The 27,935-nt window shown below is 40.4% G+C and overlaps 1 protein-coding gene and 1 long non-coding RNA gene across 2 annotated transcripts; one reads left to right on the forward strand and one right to left on the reverse strand.

Annotated features, from left to right (window-relative positions):
* Positions 1-6,151: 6,151 nt before the first annotated feature.
* On the reverse strand, positions 6,152-13,438 carry LOC137153052 (uncharacterized). The gene is made up of 3 exons (XR_010919682.1): positions 13,369-13,438; positions 9,708-10,886; positions 6,152-8,028 (listed from the first exon to the last, which is right to left on the reverse strand). It is a non-coding gene; the product is annotated as an uncharacterized lncRNA (long non-coding RNA).
* Positions 13,439-21,184: 7,746 nt separating this feature from the next.
* BRS3 (bombesin receptor subtype 3) lies at positions 21,185-25,698 on the forward strand. The gene is made up of 3 exons (XM_067548063.1): positions 21,185-21,618; positions 24,234-24,585; positions 25,303-25,698. Exons 1-3 carry the CDS (start codon positions 21,185-21,187, stop codon positions 25,696-25,698), a joined length of 1,182 nt encoding a protein of 393 aa, XP_067404164.1.
* Positions 25,699-27,935: the final 2,237 nt, after the last annotated feature.

Below are 27,935 nucleotides of genomic sequence, written 5' to 3' on the forward strand. Positions count from 1 at the left end.
AAATCCTGGCTAACAGCCATTGATGGATCTATCCTCCATGAACTTATCTAGTTCTTTTTTGAACCCTATTAGTATTGGCCTTCACAACATCCTCTGGCAAAGACCGCCACTGGTTGTGTTGTGTGAAGAAATACTTCCTTTTGTTAGTTTAAATCCTGCTGCTTCTTAATTTCATTTGGTGACCCCTGGTTTTTGTGTTATGAGGAGTAAATAATACTTCCTTATTTCCTGTCTCCACACCAATCATGATTTTATAGACCTCTGTCATATCCCCCCTTCATCATCTCTTTTCCAAGCTGAAAAGTTAGTCTTAATAATCTTTTCTCGTAGGAAAGCTTTTCTATACCCCTAATCATTTTGCCCTTTTCTGTACCTTTTCCAATTCCAATATATCTTTTTTGAAATGGCGTGACCTGCTCTTCATGCAGTATTCAAGATGTGGGCATACCATGGATTTATAAAGACGCAATCCGATAATTTCTGTCTTTTTATCTGTCTCTTTCCTAATGACTCCCAGCCTTCTGTTAGCTTTTTCGACTGCCACTGCACAGTGAGTGGATGTTTTCAGAGAACTAACCACAGTGCTCCAAAATCTCTTTCTTGAATGGTAACAGCTAATTTAGACCCCATCATTTTTTATGTATAGTTGAGATTATGTTTTCCAATGTGCATTATTTTGCATGATCAATGTTCTCCATCTCATTCCTTATGCATCCTAACACCTTGTTAGCTTTTCTGACCAGAGCTGCTCATTGAGCAAAGGTTTTTATTGATCTGTCCACAATAACTACTGGGTCCCTTACTTGAGTTGATACAGTTAATTTAGAACCTTGTAAAATATATGACTAGTCTGAATTAAATCAGATGCTTACATTATTGATTGTTTCAGAGGGGTAGCCCTGGTAGTCTGTATACAGCAAAAACAATGAGAGTCCTGTAGCACTTTAAAGATTAACACATTTAATTTCTGCAGGCATAAGATTTTGTGGGCTGTAACCCACTTCGTCAGTCCATGAAAGCTTATGCCTACAGAAATTAATTGTGTTAGTCTTTAAAGTGCTACGGGACTCTCGTTGTTTTTACATTATTGATTAAGGATTAGAAAACGTGCCTTATCGTGATAAAAATCAAGAGCTCAATATATTTAGCTTAACAAATAAAAAGTTAAGGCGGTTTGATTCCAGTCTATAAATACCAATACGGGGTACAAGAATTTAATAATAGGCGCTGCTCTTCAATCTAGCATAGTGAGGTATAACAAGATCCAATGGCTGGAAGTTGACACTAGACAAATTCAGACTGGAAATAAAGTGTAAATTTTTAAGTGAGTAATTAACCATCGGAACAACTTACCAAAGGTCATGGTGGATTCTTCATCACTGACAATTTTAAAATCAAGATTGGATGTTTTTCTAAAAGATCTGCTCCAGGAAGTATTTTGGGAAAGTTCTATAGCCTGTGTTATTATATAGGAGGTCAGACTAGGTAATCAAAATGGTCCCTTCTGACCTTTCAATCTATGAATCTTCCTTCCAATCTCATTACTTCACATTAGTCAACATTAATTTTGTCACCTTGTTATCCATTCACCTAGCTTGTTTACATCACTCTGAAGGTCCTGATTAACTTAAAAAAAACTTTGTGGCATCTGCAAATTTTGCTATCTTACTACTCTATCCCCCGTTTTTCAGATCATTAATAAATGTATTAAACAACTCAGGATCTAGCACAGAACCTTGAAGACCGATGCAAAGAAATTTAGCTCATCAGAAATGTCCTTATTTTCTTTTATTTCTCCTATTAACCTCTCATGAACCAAGGGACCAATCAATTTTTTTTCCACAGGCTTCCTTCTTCAGATATACTTAAATAACTTCTTGTGTATTTTATACCTTTAGCTATTTGCTCTTTGAACTCCATTTTGTTCAACTTCAACTCCACTTCTAACTTCCCTTTTACATAATGCCTACTGTAATTTATTGGCTTAATTAAGGTCAAATTTCCACATTTTGAAGGATTTGTTTGGCTCAAATCTCTCTCCCACCTTCCTATTCAGCCATAATGGTTTACTTCTTTTGTTCCTGCTTTCCTTTTTTGTTCAGAGATATGAAGATCTTCTGACATTCTTTTTTTTAAAATAACATCCATGCCACATCTAGGAATTTAACTTCCTTTCCTTTTTGACTAACTTTCTCATTTTATAGAAATCTCCCTTTCTAAAGATGGTCACTGTGTATTTTTTTGGTTAGGCACAATATAGCCTTGGATGTGTGATTACACGTTAGCATTCAGAACACAGACATATGTAATAGACATATTTGCAGATTTACAACAGGATATCTAACACAGATAAAGGAATAAAGGCAGAAGAAGAAAGTGTGTTGCAAATGTTCTTACATGCATCACAGTATATTTATAAGTTGTACTGAAAAAGAACACGTACAATAATTCACTGGCTATAGAGGAGTTTCTAATGAAATAAATCTAGAAGAACACAAGAAAGTAATGGGACAATTGCATCTTTTGGTTGCAAACATTTCAAAATCAGGTTTATCAAAGCAAGATCATTTCCATCTGCAATAAATGCCAACAACTCCAAGCCCAGAGTGACCAAACTGTAATGTATGTGTCCACCAGAGGCGCCCATTCAGGAGAATTAATATATATGTTATATAGTACTGGGAACATTTCCCCAGATTGATAGATTGATTTCTGTCTAGTGTAGCTGTGAATGTTTTAAATAGTATCTATTTTCAAACTCTGCTACCTCGGGAAAGCACCTAGAGTGCCCTGGAGTAATCAGCTGCATCTCATGATATAGTGACAATCAACTGCACCAAAAATATTACCTCTTATATGTTGCTTTATTCCCAAACTCTCCACTTTATAATTTCAGATTGGAATGGGCCAGGAACAACTATTCAATATAAACCAAGAAATTCAGAGCATAAATTATCATCGTATTCTTTGAAATCAACTAAGTCCCTGAAGTCTAATGCAACAAGCTCAACTTCCAATGGTTCAGGCTCCTTACAGGGGACTTCTTTGGACATAGACTTGAAAGCAGGTAAAAGGAAAGCGATGTGCATTGGATTCAATACATTCAGAATATAACAAACCAACACCTGTGGCTGTCAAAGCCCAAGTTGTGGAACTAGGAAAAACTTTGCTACCATGTCTATGTCAAATCCAGACTTCAGACTAGGGTTCTGTTACAGCCAGCTTCTGGTAGGCCCAGCATAGTTGAAAGGCTATCAAGGAGCTGGTTCTGACTTCTTGATTCTCTGCTCAGACTTACCTCTACACGCAGGTTAGAATAGTCTGGTGGCTATCCTAATTTATGCTAGCTGGCACAGGTCCAAGGGATTGCAGAAGTGCATTCTAGTCTGGATTCTCCCTCTTCCATTCCCAACATGTCACATATACTGGGAGTTGCACAGGAGTGGCATAGGAGCCAGCTTTATGAACTGTATGCCAACTAGAGGCATCTTCACCCCAAAAGACTCCCAGCAGGAGAGGTACACCTTAAAGGGGTCTGATTTTCAGGAAGTGTTGACCACTCACACGCTGAAAAAGGAGTCTGAAACTTGCCATGAAAAACCATTCATCATTTTTGAAACAGGCCTTTCTTTCTCTCCCAAGGAAGTTAAAACATAGTGGTATTCCGTTCTCCCTCTTATTGGGGAAGGTTTGTTGTAATGAGAATGTTACACAGAAATGTATCTTTCTAAACACGTAAACAATGGAATCAAACCATGATTACTGAAAACGATCCTTTATTCATTTTGCCTAGCTGAGGTGCAATACAACCCGGATAACTTCATCTGCTTATCAAGCAAAACATCCTCAGGAAAGAAGAATATCACCTATGGATATACAACTACACTGTACTCAGAAAACTAAATGTTTGCAGTAATACACAAACTGCTTTTCTCTGCTTAGCTGAAGACTGTCCTAATTTGTTGACTGTACAAATGAATGTTGATTCAAGTTTTTTTTTTTTGTTTTAAAATTAGCATTCTGAAGATTTTTATAGGGCTAAAGTCCTGCTGATGCAATTCTGTTGACTTCAATGGGATTGCATGGCTGCACATGTGGGGAGAATTTGGCCCACTCGTGTGTGGTGGCTGCAGGATCAGGCCCCTGGTGTTAAGTCTTGATTTGATGATGAAATGCTGCTCAGTGGTAACATACATGATACAAAAATCCATTAATTATTTTTGTAACTGTCTGATATAATTGTTAATTAGCATCAGCATATCAAACCATATTCAGATGCAAAGACTACATTTAACTTACAATTAATTAAATATAGAACTGGTAAAAAACATAGGTATGGAGTTTCCAAGGAAGAAAAACATGAAACAACAACTCTGGTCATGAAAAACGTCTCAAATTCCATGGATTGAGAGGCCATGTCTACGCTACACACTTTGGTTGATGCAAGTTATATCAGTGTAAAGCTGCCAGTTAGTATATTGCTTGTGCACATGCATACTTAGCTGCTTGCATCAGCACTGCATGTATGCACCAGGAGTTTGTTTTGATGCATGTGCTGCACCATGCATAGGTAATCCAGTGTGGGACAGAAGTGAGTTGTGTAAGGGTGACTGGGAGCAAGGATCAAGTTCCATCATGCAAATTTCTCATCCTATAATGCCATCCATAGCCTATAATTTTCTCATCTTTTTTAAAAATCCCACAAACCGATATGGCACCTTTTGCTGTCCACCATCTCGGACAGAAGCATGGAGGCTGCAGAGCTCTGCACTCCTGTAATGAAAGCTGCAAACACAGGATGAACAATCCTCTGGTATTTGCAGAGCCACAAGAAGTACCACAACAGAGGACATGACAAATTCTTCAAGGATGGACTGCTGAGAGACACAGCCGAATCCAATTCAGTGCTGGTGGTGGCATTCATGGAACAGCGGCAGATGGTGAAGGGCTGCTTCTGGGCTTGAAAAACAAGCAGTGACTGGCAGGATTACACTGTAATGCAAGTTTGGAACACTGAGCAATGGCTACAGAACTTTTGGAAGAAAAGACCACATTCATGGATCTGTCTGCCAAGCTTGTCCCAGCCCTGGAGTGCAGGGACACCAGAATAGAGCTGCACTGACAGTGGAGAAGCAAGTGGCAATTGCACTCTGGAAGCTTGCAATGCCAGACTGCTACCGGTCAATGGACAACCATTTTAGAGTCGGAAAATCCAGCGAGGGCTGTTGTCATGCAAGTGTGCAGGGCCATTAATCATCGCCTGCTGTGCAGGACTGTCTTGGCAATATGCATGGATGGACTTGCAGCTATGGGGTTGCTGACCTGTGGCGGGGTGACAACCAACATGCAAATTCCTATTTTGGCACCAGCCCACCTTGCCACGGAGTACATCAACAGATATCACGTGGACTGGTCAGGGAAGGTGCACGATACTTGCATCTTTAAGAACACAGGACTGTTCAGAAGGCTGCATGCAGGGACATTCTTTCCTGACCAATGGATTACCATTGGCGATGTTGAAATGCCAGTAGTGATCCTGGCTGGACCCAGCCTATCCCTTACTCATGAAACTGTACACCAGCAACCTCGACAGAATTAAGGGAAGATTCAACTATCCACTCCACAAGTACAGAATGACAGTTGAATGTGCTTTTGGTAGGTAGTAGGAACGCTGGCATTGTTTACTCACAAGACTGGATCTCAGAGAGAAAAATATCCCAATGGTTATAGCTGCCTACTGTGTCCTGCGTAATATCTGTGAGACAAAGGTAGAAAGGTTTCTGATGAGGCGGAGGTGGAACAGCTGTGTTGAGTTTGAACAGCCAGACACAGTGGATATTAGAGGAGCTCAACCTGGAGCTATGTGGCTGAGGGAGGCCTTGAGGAGCACTTCAGCTGCCAGCCACAGTAATGTGGTGTGCTGGAGTGTGCTCTGCCTGGCCCTGAAGTTTTGGGGACTGTTAGGAACTGTGCTTGGTGTACATGTATGAATACCAAACTATCTTTGAATGCACCTATGAACTGCATAGTGCTTGCTGTACATTATAATTATTCTGGTGTTTTCCACTGAACCTATGAGTTCTGTAGGTCCTGTAAATTACAAGGAGTGGTGCTTTGAGTAGCACTATGTATTCTGCAGTATATGTTGTGAAGTAATAAAGATGAAATTATTTCCCAAAACAGACCTGTATTGTGTACCAAAAAAGAAAAATGTGCAATTAAAAAGCAAATACAACACGTTTAAAATAAATTAACGGAGCAGGACTTAAAACTGGAATGGTAGAAAATGTTCCTGTCCATTTTGGCCTCACATATACTTACAATGGCTCTCACAGTTTATGTGAAGCTGTCCTTAGTGTCCCTTGACATGGAAAGGTAGGGGTTTAGGGGTGTGACCCCTGCCGCCACATGAAATGTTGATGGGGGGTGTAGGAAGGTGTTAAAAGGGAGTTTTTAAAGATTTTAAAGAGAGGCAAGTCCATGACCGTAGGACCTGTAGATCAAAGTCTGCAGCATTTCTGCCTGAGAAGCCTCATTATGTCCTGGGCAGCTCCCTTTCCTTTTGCCGCTGGGACTTTCTCCAGTCTGCTCTTTCCTTCTCCACGCTGTCTGCCATATTCACCATCCAGGCCCCCGTTGCAATGCAGCAGAGGCATGCAAGATCTCTCTGAACATATCCTCCCTTGTCCTCTTCTTTCTCCTCATCAGGGTCAGGTGTTCCATGGGTGTGGAGGGGGCGCATCTCAAGACCACAATGGCAACAGCCACAGATAAAACAGAATGAAAAGCAAAATATAAGTTTCAGAACGCCCTTCCCGTTTTCCGATAAAAGTTTAAAATAAGACACGCCTATTAACGCTTTCATTTGGGTGTGCCTCTGCATAGCACTGCTCTACAATCCCAGCCATGGTGAGCAGAGACTCCCAGGAGTGGGAGGCAGGGAGAATGAGGAGAGAGCTGTTCAGAGGCATGACACAATAAAATTCCGGCCCGTTTCCATGGGTACAAGTGCAGGGCAATAGCACTGAGTCCTGGCACTACTTTCCACAGGCGATGGTGATTTTAGCGGGTATCTCACTCCTGAGGGTAATAAAGGCACAGAGAGGACAGCTGCTGCTGGCATCCCGAAGTCACGCAGGACTGTATGCTGCTAGCCTGTTTGCTGCAACAGTGCCTGCTGAAGTCATTGATGAGTGGTGTGGGAAAGTGTCTTACCGCAGAGAAAGAAATAAGGTGGCCATCCCTAGAAACCTTCAGGAGAAGATTGCAGCGTATCTCCATTAAAGTTGCACTGAGATCTCTCAGGATACAAGGGACATCCCGTACATAAACAAACTGCTCCACATGCCGCTCCCTCCACCCCCAATCCTGTAGAGGAATGAAAAGCAGATAACACCTCTCCCTCTTTGTGTTATACCGTACCAGTAAAACAATGAAAAGTCAATACCTCTGTCCTGCTATCTTGGGTTTGCTCTAGGTGCCACCTTTACATTTGAAGACTGAAAGGAAAAATACATGCATACACATATCCAAGGGTTCTTCCTCTTCACTGAGCTTGTCTGTTCTTGGCAGGTGAGACTGGCTAGACTGCGGTGGAGTCTCAAAAAAAATCCTGGCTCGTGGTATAGCTGGACCCTACCCTACCACCAAATCATGACAGGGGTCAGTGTCTCAGGCTTCTCAGAGGTATCTACAGTGGTCTGCAGGGTATTGGTGGGGTCTCAAACAAGTACAGCACATGGCTCATTGTAAATCCACCAGGTGTATGGTTTGGCACCAGCTCAATCATTGGCATCCCTGGCCTTGTGGTACACCTGCTGCAGTTCCTTCACTTTCACATGGCATGCTACCGATCTCTTTCGTACCCTTTTACCTGCATCCGCTGGGCAATCTTTTCATAGATGTCCATGATTCTAGGACTGATTTCTGCACCTGCACAGCCTTCTTTCCCCACAGACCCAGGAGATCCAATACCTCCTGTCTACTCCAGGCATCAGCATGTCCAGTGTATGAGGCTAGCCTGGTCACCTGGGCAGTTGTACACAACAAAGGAAAGCTGTTAGGCGTGCTTGTTAAACTAGGCAATCAGGAAAAGCCCCTTCAGAAATATGAGTGGTTTTTAATAGGGGGTGGCTTTCAGTTTCTGTGACACCTGAGCAGTGAAGTTTACAATTGTGACCAGAGAAGTCATTGCTGGGCATTGTGGGACAGCTACGGGAGGAATATTAGGATTGACATAGGTCACATAGTGCCTACACTCGCCCTGCGTCAACCTCAGTATGTCATTCACAGCACAACTCCTCTGTTCAGGGAAGTGGTATTACTGCATCACCATAATGGGGCACTTAGGTTAACCAGAGACAAATCTGAATGTAGACACATGCACAAATAGGTCAACACAAAGCAACTTATGTTGAACTAACTTTGTAATATAGACTAGACTTCAAGTTTTATAGGCTTAACTATTGTTTTGCTTCAGAGTTTATACAATGTACTACATAGCACCACTCTCCATAAATTTAAACCTTCTTTAAAAAGTTTCTCTATTTAAGGGGCTGCCTATGCTATCTTTTAGGGACTGCAGAACACCCCCAAAAGCGAGACTGATACAAGGGGGTGGGCACTGTATAGCAGGTTGAATATATTTTTAATTGGAAACATTCTCTTCACCACTTTCACTCTGAATGTTCTCTCAAATTCTCTCCTTTTGTATTCTATTTTGCCTGCTCTATGTTCCATTTTTCACGAGATGAGTTTGACAGAAACTTTTTTCTTCTTCAGTCTCTCCTACAAGGAACATGTACACAACAATATTCAGTTTGCAGCCAAACTTTTGAGCCACTTGGCCAATGTTTTTAAAGATCGACTTAGATGCTTAACACTAGAAATCTGTATTTATGCTCCTAAATCAAAAAGTCCTTCCTGATTTTCAAAGTTGCTCAGCTCCTGAAAACTTTAGTGATCATTGCTTCTGGAAATCAGGACCCCTTTGATTTAGGAATTGAAAACAATCCAAATTTAAATCTAAATACAGATTGTGCCCTGCTTGAGACACTCATGTTTGAAAATGTTGTTCAACATCTTCATGTGAAATCACTCAACATTAAGTTTGCCCATCCCTAGCAGTCATCTACTGTATAATGAACATCCAAGTATATGGCAAAGGCTTAAGTGATAAACAACAAGTTTTCTTTTTTACTGTAAAACAATTAAATATTTGATACAGAATTCTACCATTTCTAGAGCTGACAAATCTCTCTGGAGTTTTGCTCTGAGTTCACCAGGGGCTGAATGCCCCATCTACTATTTTATAAGATCATAAAATGTCAGCACCAATGGCTGGAATAATATTGCTTGCTAAGTACTGCCTGAAATATAAGTCAACTCCTTTGTGTTGTTCAGGGCCTGATCCAGCTACCCTGGAAGTAAATGGGAGTCTTTGGCTCAGACCCAGAGTCTCCATGCTGTCTCTATGAGGGATGGATTTTGATTTTTTTATAAGAATTATTACTCCAAATAAAGAAACCATCCAGAGGAATGATAGATTTCGCCTTGCTCTTTTACTGAAGGTTTTTTAGCATGATATGGTTAAAACAGTGGCATGCATGCCAAACTGGATAATAGCTGCACTCTAGAATGCCTCCCTCCATATCATTATCAAACTAAAGATTTTTTATAATTGCTTTCTTAAACAGTAAATGACTAACCTTTACCAGTGACGATAGAAGTGAAGGAATATAATGGAATGATGTTTTAGAGTCTGTATATGAAATAGGAAATATAAAAGGTTCTTTTATTCAGTGAGTAACTCCCACACAGCAATTAGTGGGGAAGATGAATATTTCAATGAACAGTAGCAACAGCGAACCTTCTTGAAATTAGATAGATAACCTTCAAGTCTTTGACTTTATGGGGGAACAGGTTAGCATATAAAAGCAAGCAAGCAAGCAAGCAAACAAAGCCCCACCTCATAACTACTCTTTTATAACTTGAAATGATGTGAATGGGGAAGAAACCTAACACAAGAAGCACTACAACTGTCAGAGATATGTTTAATTGTCCTCTACAGCATGGTTAAGCCCAAGGCTATCTATTTTATTTTCAACAGTGCTGTGAATATTAGCTCTGTGTTTCACATCTACTGCTAAGTACCTTTTTAATACTGCTTATAGTGAAGTATTTAAGTACACCTGCTTTTTGCAGACTGAATACCACAGCAAAAGGTAGCCCAGGACTGGGAGTGCTGCACTGTGCTGTGCTACAGGCTGGAGAGTTCCCTGGTGTGACATAGAAACACCGGGAGGCCTAAGTTATGGCCGTCTCCCTGGGTTGCCTGATGGGTTACAGTGCTGCCTGGAACCTCCACAGAGAAAGTGAATCCAAATGTAAACACATGGGGCTTATATGTACTGTACTCTTCAATTCTCTAATGGCTAGAGGAGTAGTACAAGGATGATCCTAACTGGATAAGTATATCCTGATAAAGAAGCCAGGCTACTTGAGCTTGATGGAAAATTGTCTCTTTTTCCACCTGCTACATTACTTACAGTGAGTTAATAAAAAGGTCACCCAGCGGAGATAATTGATTTTCTAAAAACTTTTTAATAAGGACTCTTAAAAGAGACTCTTAAAGGAAATAAATTATCACCTGGAGAGGGACAAAGAGATAGATTAGAAACTGGGTAAGCAATAAGAGCAAAGATGCTGGAGTGTTGAATGCTATTCAGCGTTCAACTGGGAGTCTTGCCTGAATAAGGAGTGCAGGATCCACCTGTCTTTTTAATCTTAGAGATATAATAGTGGGAAGGTCAGCAAGCATACTGCAGGGGATGTGGATATTCTAGTCTTCAGTCATCTGATTTTCTTTTCATTTTGAAGACCAAAATCTGGAAGTAAACTTAAAAATATGTCAATTTGCTTATGCAAAAATTATAGCATCATTTGTTCTAGGAAGGTTGTTAGCTTGCTTCCATTTTCCATCTTCCATCACGTGTCTAATGGCTTTTTCAGCTAAACAGTGTATCATTTATGTTTCAAATGCAGCATTGTTTAGGTTGTCAGCAAGGGTGAAGATGTGTAATTTTCTTTGGGTTTAAATAATATCTTCTTCACAGGCACCATTACATTTGCTTTCCTTTAGCAAATCTCCACTCACTTTTTGTCATAGAATTGTGCAGTGATATTATTCACTGGAATAAGAGATGTACAAAGACAAATCTAAAACAAATTGTTATGCTCTCATGATTCACACCCTAATAAATTTTAGTGACTGGAACAGCTTCTGATGCTGCAGTTCCGGTGTAGCATCTGAAATGAAGGCTTGAGGTTTGTTACCAAAAAAATAAAAAATATTTTCCACACTGGGTTTTTAGTTGCATCTGCTGAATGTGTTCACCCTGGGGACGTGCTCATCTGAAGCTCTTTTGATTTCTAAATTGTTCTCAGTTACCCTTAAATAGCTTGTTTACAGCTCATACATACACCAGAAAAACATGTTCTACTTTAAACTGGCTCACATAGGGATTGAAAAAAAAAGATGTATTAAGACAGTTATTTTATGTCAAATCACAATGGACTAAACTGTGCCTTTAGACCCAACATTGAACAAGGGATGATGGGTGAGCTGCGCCACCCCTGCAGTAGCTGTAGGAGGCACGTCTCAGAGATACATCTGGGAGGCACAGTTCTCTCGCTGCTCCCCTTTGCCTTGGGGGGGGGGGGAGAGAGAGAGAGAGAGAGAGTTGTTAGAGGCAGTAATTTGCTGCTTATAGAAGAGACCATCATGATCATCTTCTAGTCTGACATCCTGCACACTGCGGGCCACGGAACCTTGCCCACCTACTCCTGTAACAGATCTCTAACCTCTGGCTGAGATACTGGAGTCCTCAAATCATGATTTAAAGACTTCAAGTTACAGAGAATCTACCACTTACAGTAGTTTAAACATGCAAGTGACCCGGGCTGCAGAGGAAGGCAAAAAACCCTCAGGATCTCTGCCAATCTGACCCAGGAGAAAATTCCTTCCCAACGCTAAATACGGCGATCAGATCCAGAGCATTTCAGCAAAACCCAACAGCCAGAGAACAGGAAAGAATTCTCTGTAGCAACTCAGCACCCTACCCAGCTAGTGTCTCATCGCTGGCCATTGGGGATCTTTGTTACTAGCAGTTGCAGACCAGCCACATGCCATTATAGGTAGTCTCATTATACCATCTCCTCCATAAACTTATCAAGCTGAGTCTTGAAGCCAGCTAGGTTTTTTGCCCCCACTGCTCCCCTCAGAAGGGTGTTCCAGAACTCCTCTGATGGTTAGAAACCTTCATCTAATTTTAATCCTAAACTTTTTGATTGCACTTTATATCCTTTGTTCCTGTGTCAACACTGCCCCTTAACTCCTCTCCCTTTCTGGTATGTATCCCTCTGATGTATTTATAGAGAGCAATCGTATCTCACCTCAGCCTTCATTTGGTTAGGCCAAAGAAGCCAAGCTTTTTAGAGTCTCCCCTCATAAGGCAAGTTTTCCATTCCTCTGATCATCCTAGTAGCCCTTCTCTGCACCTGCTGCAGTTTGAATTCATCTTTCTTAAACATGGAAAGCCAGAATTGCACACAGTATGCCAGATGAGGTCTCACCAGTTCCTTGTAGAATGGTACTAACACTTTACTACGTCTACTGGAAATACCTCACCTGATGCATCCTAGGATCACAGTAGCCTTTTTCACGGCTGCATCACATTGGCAGCTCATGATCATCCTGTGATCAACCAATACACCCAGGTCTTTCTCCTCCTCTGTTGCTTCCAACTGGTAAGTCCCCAGCTTATAGCAAAAATTCTTGTTGTTAAGTCCATAAATGCACGGACCTTGCACTTTGCACTATTAAATTTCATCCCATTTCTATTACTCCAGTTTTCAAGGTCATCCAGATCTTCTTGTCTGATATTCGAGTCCTCAGGATTGGCAATACGTCCCAACTTTGTGGCATCCACACAAATTTGGACTAGCAGAAAATTCATTCCCCATGCCAGTTTAACTGCACAGAGCAGTGCACTGGGAGAGGTGGAGCCAAGACTCCACCCATTCCTCACCTTTCCCCATCCACCTTCCCCAAGGGAGACTGAATGGGTGTCCAACATCTGTTCACTCTTCAGCATTCAGACCCAAGTTCAATATAGCTCTCACTGTGGTGTATAGGTGTTTCTCACTCCTCTGCACAGGCATGTACTTAAAGTCACATTCTAACCCAGCATATTCAAGGCACATTAACAACTGTGCAACAAATACATAACTTACTGCATGACTGTTAAACTTCAATATACATTGTGTAAATTATCCTTTGATATCCATTCAGCATACCATAACACTTACAATTAGATGTCTGGGATCTTCTTAGATGTTTAGTCTCTCTTTAGATAGTAGAAGACTGTTATTTGATATCTGAAAGGCAAAGGAGTAAGGGAAACCTATTTGCAGGTTAAAAATCAAAATACTGTATAGGAATATTACCTGTTGCATAATATAGTTGTTCAATCTTTACGCACAATACTGAACTCTTTTAAGTATCAGAGAGTATTTAGCATATATTAGCAAGCTCCTGGATCCAAATTAAATGCATAGTTAAAGTTTTAAAGTTGCCTACAAGAATTACTCCAGATGGGTAATTTCATTTGCTGAGCATTCATCTGCTAACAGAAATTAAGAGATTTCTTATGCTCATTTTTCTCTCTGCAGAGAAATGACATCAAAGAAATCCCTTTAACAAAACAATACGAAAACAGATTCTGACCATTCACAGATTGAAACTAATCAGGGACTTTTAGAAGCTGTCAAGGAGTTTGGGATGATGTGATATAACAGTGGTGGAGGAGGACAGTAGGAGTTTCAAGCTAATGACTGGTACATGCATTTCATCTCCTGTCAAATATCACAAAGCAAATTAAATTCCACCAGCTCCTCTACTGAACAGCCTGGGTTTACATCTTCTAACAAGTTTGGAGGCCATTCTCTCAGGCTTTAATCAAGAAGCTATCATTCTCAGTGCTGCATTGCTAAATAATGATTCTGACAGCTCATCAGAGATGGCCTTCCAACCTACCTCTTGCAACAAAGGAGTGGGATGGTGTTATTTCTGCCTGTAGAGATGCTGATACACCTTTTATTATTTGAAAGTAGAACTGGATAACTTGTGTTTACTTCCAAATCTAAAACCTCATTTCAGATCAGATGTTACCGTGAGCGCTTGTATCTCAGTCTCAAAAAGTCTGCTTATGCCCCTGTGCCCTTTTTGCAACACGTGATTTAGAATGGAGCTCTGGGCACTGGATAGTGTAACATATCCAGTACTAATTCAATGTATTTCTCTCATAAAGAGGTTGCTTCCAATAATTACTGGTGACCAGATGCTGCTCAGAATCATGCTGTGCCAAGAAAATGGTTGCTAGAGCTTCCTCAACAGAGATTACCCATTTTGATGACTCAGAATCTGTTTTGTGCCCTATTGCTGGAGACGATGAACACTTTGAAGAGATGGGCCAATGATAAACTGGATATAATTGAAATGCAAGTTGCGAAGACAATTCTGCACCCCTTCATTTTTCAGGGGTGAATAGCATCACATTGACAGTCCTAGAAATTGAACTTTTGTTAACCCTTTAAAAGGAACAACATAAGCAATACAAGTGCAGACTTCCTCACACTTCCCTAACAAAGTGACTCACCTGACCTGCAAGGACAATCAGGAAGGTTAATAATTGTTTCACAGCACCCCAAGAGATAGAGGGAATATTGTTATTCCCTTTTTAAAGAGAAGCAAGCATAGGCTCAGAGCAGCTAAGTGATTTTGCCAACGTCACACAGTAAGACAGAGGCAGAGCTGAGAACAGAGCCCAGAACTCAGGACTGCCAGTCCCAAGCTCTACTCAATGACTATGCTTTTTCTCTAACAGGAGCGTTTATTCTCCATGTACATTCAATCTCTAGCCCCTCTGATTATGTTATCTAAACTGATGCCAATTTGTGGTAATTGTGATGAGTTTTTCTGCTATACTTAGCCACTTGCTCACTAGAAAATGGACAGGAAATAACTACAGAGATCACACGGACCACTCAATGGCAATCAGATAATAATCTTATTGTTACTAATGACCTAAGCTTTATTTAACTCAGTGATCTTATGTTGCCATAATTTAACATCCTATTAACAGCTTCCATTTAAGCAAACGTTATTGAAGCTACTGCTCAGTGCTGGATGTACATTACACCCTAATGCACTACACAGCACTGTGCTTGGCAAACCACTGATTATACAGGTTCCATAGCACATCCCAATGGCCCAACATGAAGGACCAAAGCAGGACCAAAGGTGGGGAAGGGGTCACCAATGTTCTTCAATCAAACCTCACAGAATTCTTCTGGGAAAAGTACAGCTAGAAACACTATATACTCATAAAGAGGTCTGAGAAAGGAAAACAGAGTTTGGTTTGTTCTGAGTGTCACAGACAAAGACTGGAGAAGCCAAAAGGCAATAAAAAGTAGCAGTGAGAAGAGAATCGCCAACAATGCCCATGTTCCTCTGTCTGTTGTTTTGTATGCCCTTAACAGAGCAGAGTTCAGATAATGCTGGCAAATCTGTAGCTTCAGGGTTCTCAGGTCATGGGGACTGTAAGAGAGCATATTGGCTCTTTAAGGCAAACCCAAACTTGCAGGCCTATTATTCAGACCTTGGCTCCTTTAAGGCCAAGGATTCTGGGAGCTGAAGTACTCAGAAGGGCTCTGTGTCTGGAAGCCGGGCCTCTTGGGAGAAGAGGATAGGACAATAAAGGAGACATTCTTTTGGTCAGTAAGGGGAGGCTGGAGATTGAGACCTGAAGTGAGCCTTTCCACATGATTTCAGGGAAGAGGTTTGAAGCAGAGGCTGCAAAAGGGTCTGTGGCTAGAAGCCGTAAAACAGAAGAGAGGCCTGGGACAATACATTTTTGGTGGCAGATAAAGGCTGGGAGATTATTATCTGGAATTGTTAAGAGGCCCCAGGGTGGGGCTTCTGGAGAGGGTAGGAGGAAGTCCGCCTTCAACTCTGCTTCAAAATGGCTAACCTGGGGTGAAAGGCTGGAAAGGCTGTTTGGTTTAGCTGGACTCTTATTTTGCCCTGGAAGGGGAGGACTCTTACTGATTTAGCTGGAGTGCTAAACCCCAAATCAGTTTGACCACTAGAAGGAAGTACCAATGGGAACTGAAGTATAGATGCAGCATGTGCTGGAATGGGGGTAAGGTAACCCTGTCACAAGGCCTTACTCCATCAGGAACAGCCTCCAATGCAAATGTGCAGCTTACTGCTCCTGCACAAGTGCTGTGGCAAACACAGCACCACTTGTTCAGACTGACTGAGAGTTCTGCGGCAATAACTGGAGTCAACCATGAATCAGGGTTGTACATTCTCTCTCCTCCTGTCTGAGAAGAAACCTCAATCCCACAAATCCTTTATCTCCTTCCAAAGGCTGGTGTGACACTTCAGGACAGAAAACATATACCTCTAGGCAGGAGGAAACTTTGCCCTTGGCCCCACACTTAAGTCCTCCCTTTCGGGGGCTCTCTCGTCAGCACATACCAATGGCTAGATTCTCTTCATAATGTGTTTAGAGACTTCTCTGCTCTTTAGATTGAACATCAGGGCTTCTTTTAAATCCTTGTGCGGGCAAGTGAATGGCTATTAGAACTCTGTGAAGAAACTCATAGTCAAGCAAGCCTCTTAAAGAGGCACAAAATACACTAGCCAGCAACAAACAGATGGAAGAAATGTCTAGGTGAGACAGTCAGTGCAACTGTTGCAAATGAGCTCGAGATATTAAAAAGAAATTAAGAGACAGCTAAATATCTCTAGGCATAGACAATACAATTACTACCTAGCAAGCTGAGTTACAATAATCTTACAGGACACAGGCTGGTTATTGCAAATGGCATTTCCCTGTCTATAAATTCTTTATACCTGTCAGTTTAATTGCAAAGCTTTGTAACATATTTCACATAAATAACAATGAACCCTGCCTACCCAATAAGATGATAAAAATATAATACAAATATACTACACAGAATAATTACACACTAGACAAGTTTAGCCCTTTAATAGGCATTATGACCTCGTCTTCGTGCTTGGTTTGCTACAGTGCAGATGGCTCTGACAAGAATTTTTCCTAAGTGGGTATTACTGCACAGTACTTGGAAATTACTTAAAGACAGCATTCATGCTGCATTAAAACAGAACATTTGCATTCAGAGAAACAGCTAAATGAAGCATTCTGAGGTGGTTTCTATGATTTTGCAGCAGAAACATTCATTTTCTGTAAAACACCATACTTTAACAATGAGAGTCAGAATTACCCAAATTAATTTTCTCCTAACAACTCAGGATAGAGTTCTAAAATAACCTATTCTTGCTACTTACTGTTTAGGGTAATTATGTCATTCTCTTCCTTTTCCAGTTTGGATTTTCACAACTGAAATCCATCAGAATCTCCTTTTTAAAAAAATAAATAAATAAAAAATCCATTTTGCCTAAATTCAGACTGGAAAAAAAATCTATTCTCTTTGAAACTGAATATGATATGAGGTCTGATGGGTAGAAATCAATAAACATGAAAAGAACAGTACACACATTTTGTGGGTTAAGTGACTTTCCATAGATTTTGCTGGATTCCCTAAAATCCAAGGGAGTTTTGTTTTTTCAAAGTGACATTTCCACCTACTAGTACTTTGGCTGTGTAAATAGTTTCTGCTCTGTAAATCAGTGCCTGGCTGCCTTGTAAATCTGCAGTAAGGACCCTCTCCAACAACACCTCCATCAGAAATGCAAACGGCTTCCAATCCTCTCCTGGAAGAATCACTGAGAGGCAAGCAAGCCTCCGCCCTCACTGAGCAATATGATGCTGGTAAATATCTAAACTATGTGTAGAAAGAGCAAACATAAGCAGGAAAACTCACCAGAATTTGGCATGCTCATGTGAACTGGGGTGGAAAGCTGTAATGTGCCATAGTCATACATTAGAGATAAAAAAGAGAAGGCTAAACATGTCCCCATATTCCCAGGTAACATCGGCTTTTAAACAGTAAATATTATGAATTTGGCCTGTCCCAAAACTGCACCAGAACTACCTCCCAACTTGTGACAAGTGGATTCAAATCCAGAGTCCAGATCCTTGGTTTTGGCTGAGGAGCACACAGTACAATTTGGGAGTGTGAAAACGGGGCTTTAAACCCTCCTTGTGCTCCCTCTTCCTGCATTGCTTTAATTTGTGTCAGCTGTTGCAGCCCCAAGGGGCCAATATGGCAGCTAAGAACTGCCACAGTGCAGGAAAGCCCATCACATACCCCCTTTTCCAGTGTTTAATCTGTAATGAAAAACATGCCAGGGGTCAAGCAATTTTTTTACTTTTATAACTGATGCAGTAAGCCCAGAGGTGCTGGGTCTGTGCTGCCAAGCCTAGAGGTGCTGGGGCTCAGCCCTGGCAATCCCTGACACAAATTAAGCACTGCCTTTTTCACTGAACATGCCCCGTATGCTAGCTGCTAGAAGAGGTGGTAAAGCCTCCATGCCACCAGAGGTTCCCTTGTGTCAGGGTTTCTCAAACTTTTTTTGCTGGAACCCCCTTTGAAATTATTTCAAGCTTTGATAACCCCCCCCCCCCATGCCATGCCACTCTTATTGGCATGCAGGGGAGCTGACAGATTGCAACTCCTCCCATAATTACCTCATGACCCTCTGAGGGGTCATGACCCCCAGTTTGAGAACCTCTGCCTTACACTGAAGTGATCTTCCCACGCCCAGCTAGTTTGTTTAGGTCGAGCATCCTCCAACGGTGTGAGGCTGAGTGATCAAACTTCAGCGGAAAATCTGTGCCTCACATTTTATTTCACCAGCTTCAATCTCGCTAGTGGGTCTGAATATCCAGAGACTTTGGGGAAGTTCAGATCTGGATTCATAAACTGCAGCATGGGCCAATCTTGAATACAATCCCAATGCGAGTTACACATTTATCTCAGCTAAATCCCAGTTTTAGGTATACACATCTGGTGTTTCATTCTCTGTACTATTCTAGTAGATGTTCAAAAGTTTGTGGATTGTATTTGTCCCCCCAGTGAATAAAAATAATGAAAGCAATTAGTTCCTAGTGTTTGGAGATACATACTCCTCCTTTACAGGGAACCTAAACATTTTACAGAACTATCTGACATTAAGCTGTCACAACATGCTATAGTTGCAGAACTCCATATTAAGCATAATGTGCACAACTATGGCGGTGTGGGTGGACAATATAATCAGGCCATCCTCAAAGGCACCTAAACGTGTGAGCAGCCTACGTACTGTACCCATACAAGGGGACTTATTAGGGCTGATTGTGATAAAAACTTGCCTACTAAAAAGAACCCAAAAAAGGTCCTACTTTGATATTTTGACTTACATACCTTTTATGTATCCCTGACCTCTTTTTCTACACAAACGCAACCTGTGTGTATCCTGAATGCCCATCTGATCTTTGAATGTTTAAATATGGCTTAGTGGTGAGTGCAGATATTTTGGCTGACATACAGAAAAATCAGGAGATCCTGTATGGTTTTAGGATCTGATTTATGATTACTTTATATGGAACAAGTTCAATTTATACTAATTGAATTTTGTACTGAGATCAAGCATATCCCCTCTACCAAAAATTCATATTTGACATAGACTGGTGGAGAGAAATAGAAAGTGATTGAAAATATGAATGATGTAAGGCTATGAATAAAGAAGAATGTCCTATTTTCTAACAGCTAAGTAAGGAAATACGGAGAAAAAAATAACTCTAGTCATAAATCTTTGCCCTCAATCATCCTTTCCTTCCCCAAGATAGGGAAAAGAGAGTTTTGCATGCTTATATCAAGGGTATATATGACCCAATGGGTCCAATCCCAAATATCTGCGTCCTTTGCTTACACAGATGCAAATGAATGGAGTCATCTCAGAGCAGAATTTGGTCCACTAAAATTTGACAGTTAATTGCCTAATCTGGGATATTAAAAAACATAGCACTAATAACTTTAAAGTAGTGTAATAGAAAGAAAGCTAAGAAGTTACTGTTCTGACAAATGATCTGTGTTATCAGTTCTACCATCTACATGCTCAACAGTTTGTAATGTAGTTTACCCAGTGTATAAAAATAATTAAAGCAATTAGTTCCTAATGTTTGGAGATACAGACTCCTCCTGTACATGGAATCTAAATATTTTACATAACTATCTGCCAAAAGACCTGTTATCATTTCTACTAGTCATATCTGAGAAGTATATGGGAAACCACAAGATAACAGACCTTAATTCTGCAACCACGTATGTATCTGTATCTGTTTAACTTTAAGCACGTATCATCCCAATGAGGTCAATGGGATTGCTCAGGTGAGTAAAATTAAGCACGTATATAAGTATTAGCAGCAATGGAGCCATAGTTTGCTACCTTAAATTGTCTTTTGGCAGCTCACTGGATTTCTGTGCTATAACTGAATTTGTCCACATTTCTGTAGGGCGCTGACCTGAACAGCAACAAAAATCAAGATGAAATAAATACAGCTTCACGACTCTATATCTTTTCCTAAAGATGTTCATTATCTGTGTTTTGAGACATTTTTATCCAATATTAACACATGCTGTGGAGCATTATGTTAATTAGCAGACTTTACATGTACCTCTAATATATAGGAAACCTATCAGGTTTTCATAAGAAGTAGTACATTTCTTTTGTAAAAATATTTTCCCAAAGCCTTAAGGAATATTTACTAGGTACTATGCAAAGATAGCTAGTAAAGATAGAAAAGATAACAAAAAAGCAGCTATTCACAGGTACCTCAATGAGAAAAAAAATTACTGCTGATAATACCTTTAAGAACCCATTTTCCTCCTCTCTCCCCACCTCCAATGGTTGAAAAGCCAATAAAAGAATTCTTCACCTCCCACACAGTTCAGTACAGGATCTGTGTGCATTTATCCCAATCATACTTTAAGACTTAGGAGTGGTGAAAGCAATTAGTTAATGTACTAAGGAACTTTAATTTCAAAAACAATTCTATACCTTTTAAATGGTCTGGCTGACATGCTACAGGTTGAGAATTGAACATTTCTCATCAATTTCAACCCAGCCTGGGGAAAAGACACATTTAAAGAGATGTCTCTGGCACACTTGCATTCAGCTAATCAGACTTCACATGCATCTGTCAATGTTACAGAACAACTGAGATCTATCACTGACAACGACATTGTTGATGAAGGATGGACTGAAGACTCCTTTCCAGGATTAGAAATACTGTGCACAATTTATGTTACATATGCTGTGATCATTTCAGTGGGTCTCCTCGGAAATGCTATACTCATCAAAGTCTTTTTCAAGATTAAATCAATGCAGACAGTTCCAAACATTTTCATAACCAGCTTGGCTTTTGGAGACCTGCTTCTTTTGTTAACCTGTGTGCCAGTAGATGCAACACGCTATATTGTGGATACCTGGCTCTTTGGAAGAATTGGCTGCAAGCTGTTATCTTTTATCCAGCTAACTTCAGTTGGAGTATCAGTGTTCACTTTAACTGTTCTCAGCGCTGACAGGTAGGTCTGTAGCAATTTGGTTTGTCAGGAAGTACTCGTGCATTAAAATAGAAATGAATAAAAAGAAAGAAGTCATCACTTTGCATTAATCTGTAATACTTTGTCCTTGATAGATAAATATGATGTAAAATGTTCACGTTAAAAGCTAGATGATTTTTTCCCAATAAAAATTAAAAATCAACTCCAATTTGTTTAAGTTAAGAGATCAATATTCGCTGAAAGTGTAAAAGATTTTTTTTAATGAAGTGATTTTTAAAAGAATTTAAAAAATAATCTGATCTTTATTCGTTTGAAGTGATGCAGGAAAGACATTTTTCTCTCGGATGAATCAGGAAAAGATAGTTTGTATACTGGTGCTACCTAGTGGTGCACAGACGTAGTCAATGAGGATGAAAAAAGGACAATGGGAAACCTTCCATTCACTTCAATGATGCTTAAAACTTTAAAACTAAATTGATTGCCACTGAGGGGTAAAATATAAACAAAACTGTTAGTTCAAATTACTTTTAAGGCTCTTTACAATTTGAAGGTTATTGCAATACAATAATGATTTTAAGCATGACAAGTGCTCACTATGATCAATAGCTACTATACTTCTAGTTACTGTAGCTTTTCTAATGACATTTTACTTCACAGGACCAGAAATTAAACTCAGACTAATCTGAATGCTTTATTATTAGAGCATGTAAGTGCTTCCAGCTGACTGACTTCACAAGTGATCCTGAATAATCTATTTTTACCAAGGAGCATTTACAATGTGCTTTATTTATGACTGACTAACAAATACAAGGCAGCAGTCTAATGAGCATGAATTATCAAAGACTACAAACAGTCAAAATGAACGCTCAGTGTTAAAGGAAGGAAAAGGTTTTCAAATGCCAGTAACTACAAAAACTAGTTAATAGCAACTATCATGTAAATCCCCAGCAAGGCTATTGTTACTATAGAATGAAAAAAATCAACCCCGATAGGTACTAGGACAATGGGCAATTGCTTCTGAATTCAATTCTTATTGAAAGCCATCATATAATTGCTTTGAACAATATTTTAATCCAGTAATTCTATGATTAAAATTACTCTGGAAATGAACTACTGTGTTCTGACTGGCTATGAAGGCATGGGGCCAGTAAAAGGTTATATCACTAATGTTCTAGTCTGCAGGGGTGTGTCTATTTTTCCTTGGAAGGGAAACAGAGAACCAGATCCTCACATGGTGTAAATTGGTACAACTCCACTGAAGGCTCTGCCTTCCATCCATACTCATCTGTGCCCCATTTCACTATATTTCCTTTCATGGCCATCTCCCTGCCTTCTTCTACGGATCTCCTCCATTTGCCTACCCCAGGATCTATCTATTCTGAAAGCAGGGAATGTGGTTCCATGCGCTCCCCAGTTCCCTTTGCCCTGTCCTACCTCCTGGTCCCTTGCTCTCCTTTCTATGTCCCATCTCCACACTCTCCTGCCCCCAGACGTTTACCCCGCTCCACACATTTCCCACCACGTCTAGCTCAGCCTGCTTGTTGCAGCAGTACAGTCAGGAATCAACGGCAGGTCAATTTATAAGTGTCTACATATTATTTTAAATCTTGCTCTGTATACATGTGAAAACTGCCCTGTATGAGTGTGACCTGGGCTGTGATCACAGAAAAACAGTGGGAAATAGATATTACACTGAGTCCGATCATTTTAAGTCCCACCCACTTCTGCACAGATTGTTTTCTACAAGGAATCACAGCTAAAATTTTCTTTAGCCTGGTCCAAAAACAAGAACAAACCAGCAGCAACCAAGGAATGGCTTGCTTCGGTCATCAGGAAAACAAACATCCCTAAATATATAAAGCCCCCTGTGAGCAGAATAGACCATCTGGGGTAGCAAAATAGTCAGTTTCCAGATCTCTCTCCCGGAATTCCAAGTCTGGCCCTGAGAGCTTCCTGGTCCTCCTCCCAGGATGAACTAGACTGGGAAGAAGAGCTTCATCTTCCCTTCAGGTGCCCTCCTCTGCCTTCTATTGCTACATCTGCCTCAATTAAACTTTAGTTAAACCTTTCATGCTTTCCTTTAATGTGGGTCATGTGCAACTCCAAACAAGATCTTTGTATTACATATCTTTGTAAATTCCTCATTCACCTCCCTTTGTGCACGCATAAATACAGCATATACAGCTCTCCTCCTCCCCCCAATATTAACTTACACACAAAACCCCTCCACCAAATGCTAGACACCTCTCCGCAGCACGGCCTACAAAGCAAACTGATTTTGGAGTTTGCAGACCAGTCTATTTCGGAGATATGATCATTGTGGGGGAGGAAAGACAATTAAAGTCAATATGATTTAAGTACATGCTTAAAGTTCATCCTTGAACTTCTGCCTTCATTATGGAGATGCCAACATCACTTCATAATACAGAAGAACAAATGCATGAACATGTATATATCCAGCATATTTAAAACAAAAATGGACCAAATTCACCCCATTTTAATTCTCAAGGCAATTCTATTAACTATAGAGCAGATATATCATGCATGAATTTGTCCCCATAAGTTTAAATTACTGGTGCCACAAGACTAAAGTTACTGCATTTTTTCTAACACTATGATGTTGATTGTGTTTCTAGGTACAGGGCTATTGTTAAGCCCTTGGAACTGCAAACATCAAATGCAGTTCTGAAGACCTGCTGTAAAGCTGGCTGCGTCTGGATTGTCTCCATGATGTTTGCTATCCCAGAGGCCGTATTTTCAGATTTATATTCATTTAGCAATCCTGAAAAAAATGTATCTTTCGAAGCATGTGCCCCTTATCCTGTATCTGAGAAGATACTCCAAGAAGCTCACTCTCTGGTTTGCTTCTTGGTGTTCTATATTATACCGCTAGCAGTCATTTCTGTCTATTATTTTCTTATTGCCAAAACACTCTACAAAAGTACATTCAATATGCCAGCTGAAGAACATGGCCATGCCCGTAAACAGGTAAGTTAGGATCATGAACTCGGGTGTCCGGCTTTTAGAAGTTTAAGCATACTGATTGAATTTGATTTCTGAGAGCAAACATTTTACATATACAATATACACAAGACAAGTAACAAGCCTATGTAAAAGAGTTCCAGAGGGGTAAAGCCTATGTAAAGCGCAGCCTATATCCACATGCAGCAATAACCACGATTCAGCAAGGCATTTAAGCACCTGACTAAGTCCCATTGACTTAATTTTAATTAATTTTAAGAATGTGCTTAAGAGTTGTGCTGAATAGCAATGGATTATGCTTTACTGAATCAAGACCACACTGGATTTAGGAATCATAGCACCTTTTCACTAAACTTTAAACAATGAGGGACAGAGTCTATCTACATTAGAATGCATTAGATAACCATTTTTTTTTTTTTTTAACAGCACACCCTTAACTCCCTGTCTAGACAAGGCCTCAGTGGGTTCTATCAGACTAAAGAGTGGGTGAGGGAGTTTCCTAGTCAGATTTTCCAACAGAAAACAACCTGTCCAAAGCCACAAAAATGTGGTGAAAATGAAAATGCTTTGCTTTGTTGCCATGCTGTGTTTTGGTAATTATTGCATGTAGTTTGATTTTTATTAAGGGTCTCAGAGCCCTTCAGGAAGCAGCATAATACATACATATGTATTATTATTATTATTGTTGTTATTAATACTAGATATGCAATTATTGTTTCCTAGATTGAATCCCGCAAGAGAGTGGCAAAAACAGTGCTGGTGCTAGTTGGTTTGTTTGCCTTATGCTGGCTGCCTAACCACATTCTCTATTTGTATCGCTCTTTCACCTATCACTCATCCGTAGATGCCTCTGCCTTTCATCTTATTGCCACTATTTTCTCCCGGGCTTTGGCCTTCAGCAATTCCTGTGTCAATCCCTTTGCTCTTTACTGGCTGAGTAAAAGCTTCCGGCAACATTTTAAAAAGCAAATCTTGTGTTGCAAAATGAGGCTTCCCACACGGCCTCCCAGCAACACGCCTACCAGAGCCCTGTCAGCCACAGGCAGCACAAATGGCTCAGAAATCAGTGTTACTTTGCTAACAGATTATAGTATCACAAAAGAAGAGGAGAGTGTTTAGTTCTTTTATCATGGAGAAGGGCCAACATCATGCATTTCCCAAGATTCTAGTGCATCTGGACCCTTGAGAGGAGCTGCAGGAAAACAAAATAATGCATCCCTTGTACAGTCTGTGAAAGCATCTTTAGCAGGAGTTCTTAACACCTTCAATTATACAACAGAGAAAAGAAGAAACACAACTGAACCTTTGAATGTAAGCTCAGTCTGAGGATAGTGCCTATTGCCAGAGAATGCTATGCATTTACATATGCCTGACGTTTCTGCTCTGAGCTGACAAAGTTTAAATGAAGTTAAACTCAGATAAGCTGCGGGAATATTTTTGTACTGGCTCTGTGTTTGCAGAATTAGAATTGTTATGCTTTTGGCCACAGGGTAGTAACAATGAGCACTGCCTTTTGTTGAGCAAGTAAGTTGTCTTTGATGTTTTTAAAAAAGAAAACAACTCTTCATAGAATGACAAACCAGAGAGGTTTCTTATTTTGTTACTTTCCTTGTCGCAAATATTCAACAACAGTCAAAACTTTGGAGTGACAGTTTAGGGGGAGGTTGTTTATTATTTTTCATAAACTGAAATAAAACTACACTGAAAGTGGTAGGTAGCACAGTGCTGAGACAGCACTAAGCCCTGGTCTACACTACAAACTAATGTCAGTATAACTGCATTGCTCAGGGATGCGGAAAATCCACCCCCGATTGACAGTTATACCAACCTAGGTCCCAGTATAGACAGCAGGGCTTCTTCCGTTGATATAGCTAATGTCTTTTAGGGAGGTGGAATACCTACGCAGATGGCAGAAACTCTCGTGTCAGCGTAGGCAACATCATCATCATTAAGGGCTACTGCTGCAGCTCTAGATCCTATTCCCTGCTCTGCCATTGACATGCTGTGTGACTCTGGACAAGTCACTTACTGTATGGCCTGATTATAAGACCTCTGAGCATCTATGCTCCTAATGAAGTCAGTGGGAACGGCAGGCACTCGCATCTGTTAAATGGGGATAATCACACTTAGCCACCTTTGTAAAGTACTTTGAGATCTATAGATAAAAGAGTTCTATACAAGGACTATTATTTAGTATTATATTGATCAGGGGAGAAACAATCAATCTATACTATCACCTCAACAGTCAGTAAGAGCTAGAAAGGGCACTGGGTGTTAGTTTGCATTATAATAAGTGTTAGATTTTTGTTTTCCAGGTTATTAGAATAAGGTTCTTTCATAATAGAAGGTCCCCTTGCACTCAAATTAATTGATGAGAGACATACAATGGCTGTAGATGAGTAGTCTGCCTAGCACTAAAAAGCTCAATAGAACTGTTGGCATGGGTCATCTTCCTTGTGAGGGAATGCTGGGAAGCCAGTCTTCCCGCTTGGTGAATTACATAAGTCCTAGAAGTCAGATGTGTTGTGAAATTTCTGGGACCTGAACTAAAACTGTGCTCTACAGGAGCTGCATCAGGAAATCCTAATGGACCTTCCATTGTCCCAACTAAGGAAACTAAATTTCCAGCTGAATAAAGTAGTTGGGGATGAATTTATAGATGAGAAACTACAGTGTGGATGTTAGTATGACAAAATATGGTGTGGGCAGGGTGGAGAAGGCCTGTATTTTATTTCCTAATTAGGAGGGAAATTAACTCTTGAAGATGCAACACTCTTGAGCAGCAATTACTAGTAGTGTCCCTAGCAATAGTGACTGATATATAACAAAACAAAACACTGCATGGATGGATGAAATGCTCCTGCATCATTTTGAGGTCTGATTGTATTGTGTAGCCAATGCATCTGCATTCTCTCTCTGCTTGTCTTATGGATACAGAATAGCAAAATCACACTATACAAATCCTAACAAACCCCATTTGGCTGCCTTAAACTAGTTTAATGATTGCCCATTTAAACCCATCAGACTTGACCTTATTTCATTGTAATTCTGCATGCTTCATTCAGGACACTTCAAGCAGTAACTTTCATATTAACACTAAGGGCCTGATTCCCAACTGTCATACCAGTTTACAGCCTTGTAACATTACTGAAATCAGTGGAAATATACTAGCATAAAAGTGCGATTTTATGGAGAGTAAGACTCTGGAAACCGTCTCTGTTTCTTGATACAGCACATTCACTTGTGTAGAACCAGCTTCTCCTCTTAGCCTCCTGTGCAGGAGGCATCCCTGAGATAAAGGGGCCATGATCATGGCATTCCTGACCACAGTGACCTTCAACTTGCCAGGAAATTCT

The sequence above is a fragment of the Emydura macquarii genome, unplaced genomic scaffold (assembly GCF_026122565.2).
Source record: "Emydura macquarii macquarii isolate MOO-44397 ecotype Brisbane River unplaced genomic scaffold, CSIRO-AGI_Emac_v2 contig_1253, whole genome shotgun sequence".
Taxonomy (NCBI): domain Eukaryota; kingdom Metazoa; phylum Chordata; order Testudines; family Chelidae; genus Emydura; species Emydura macquarii.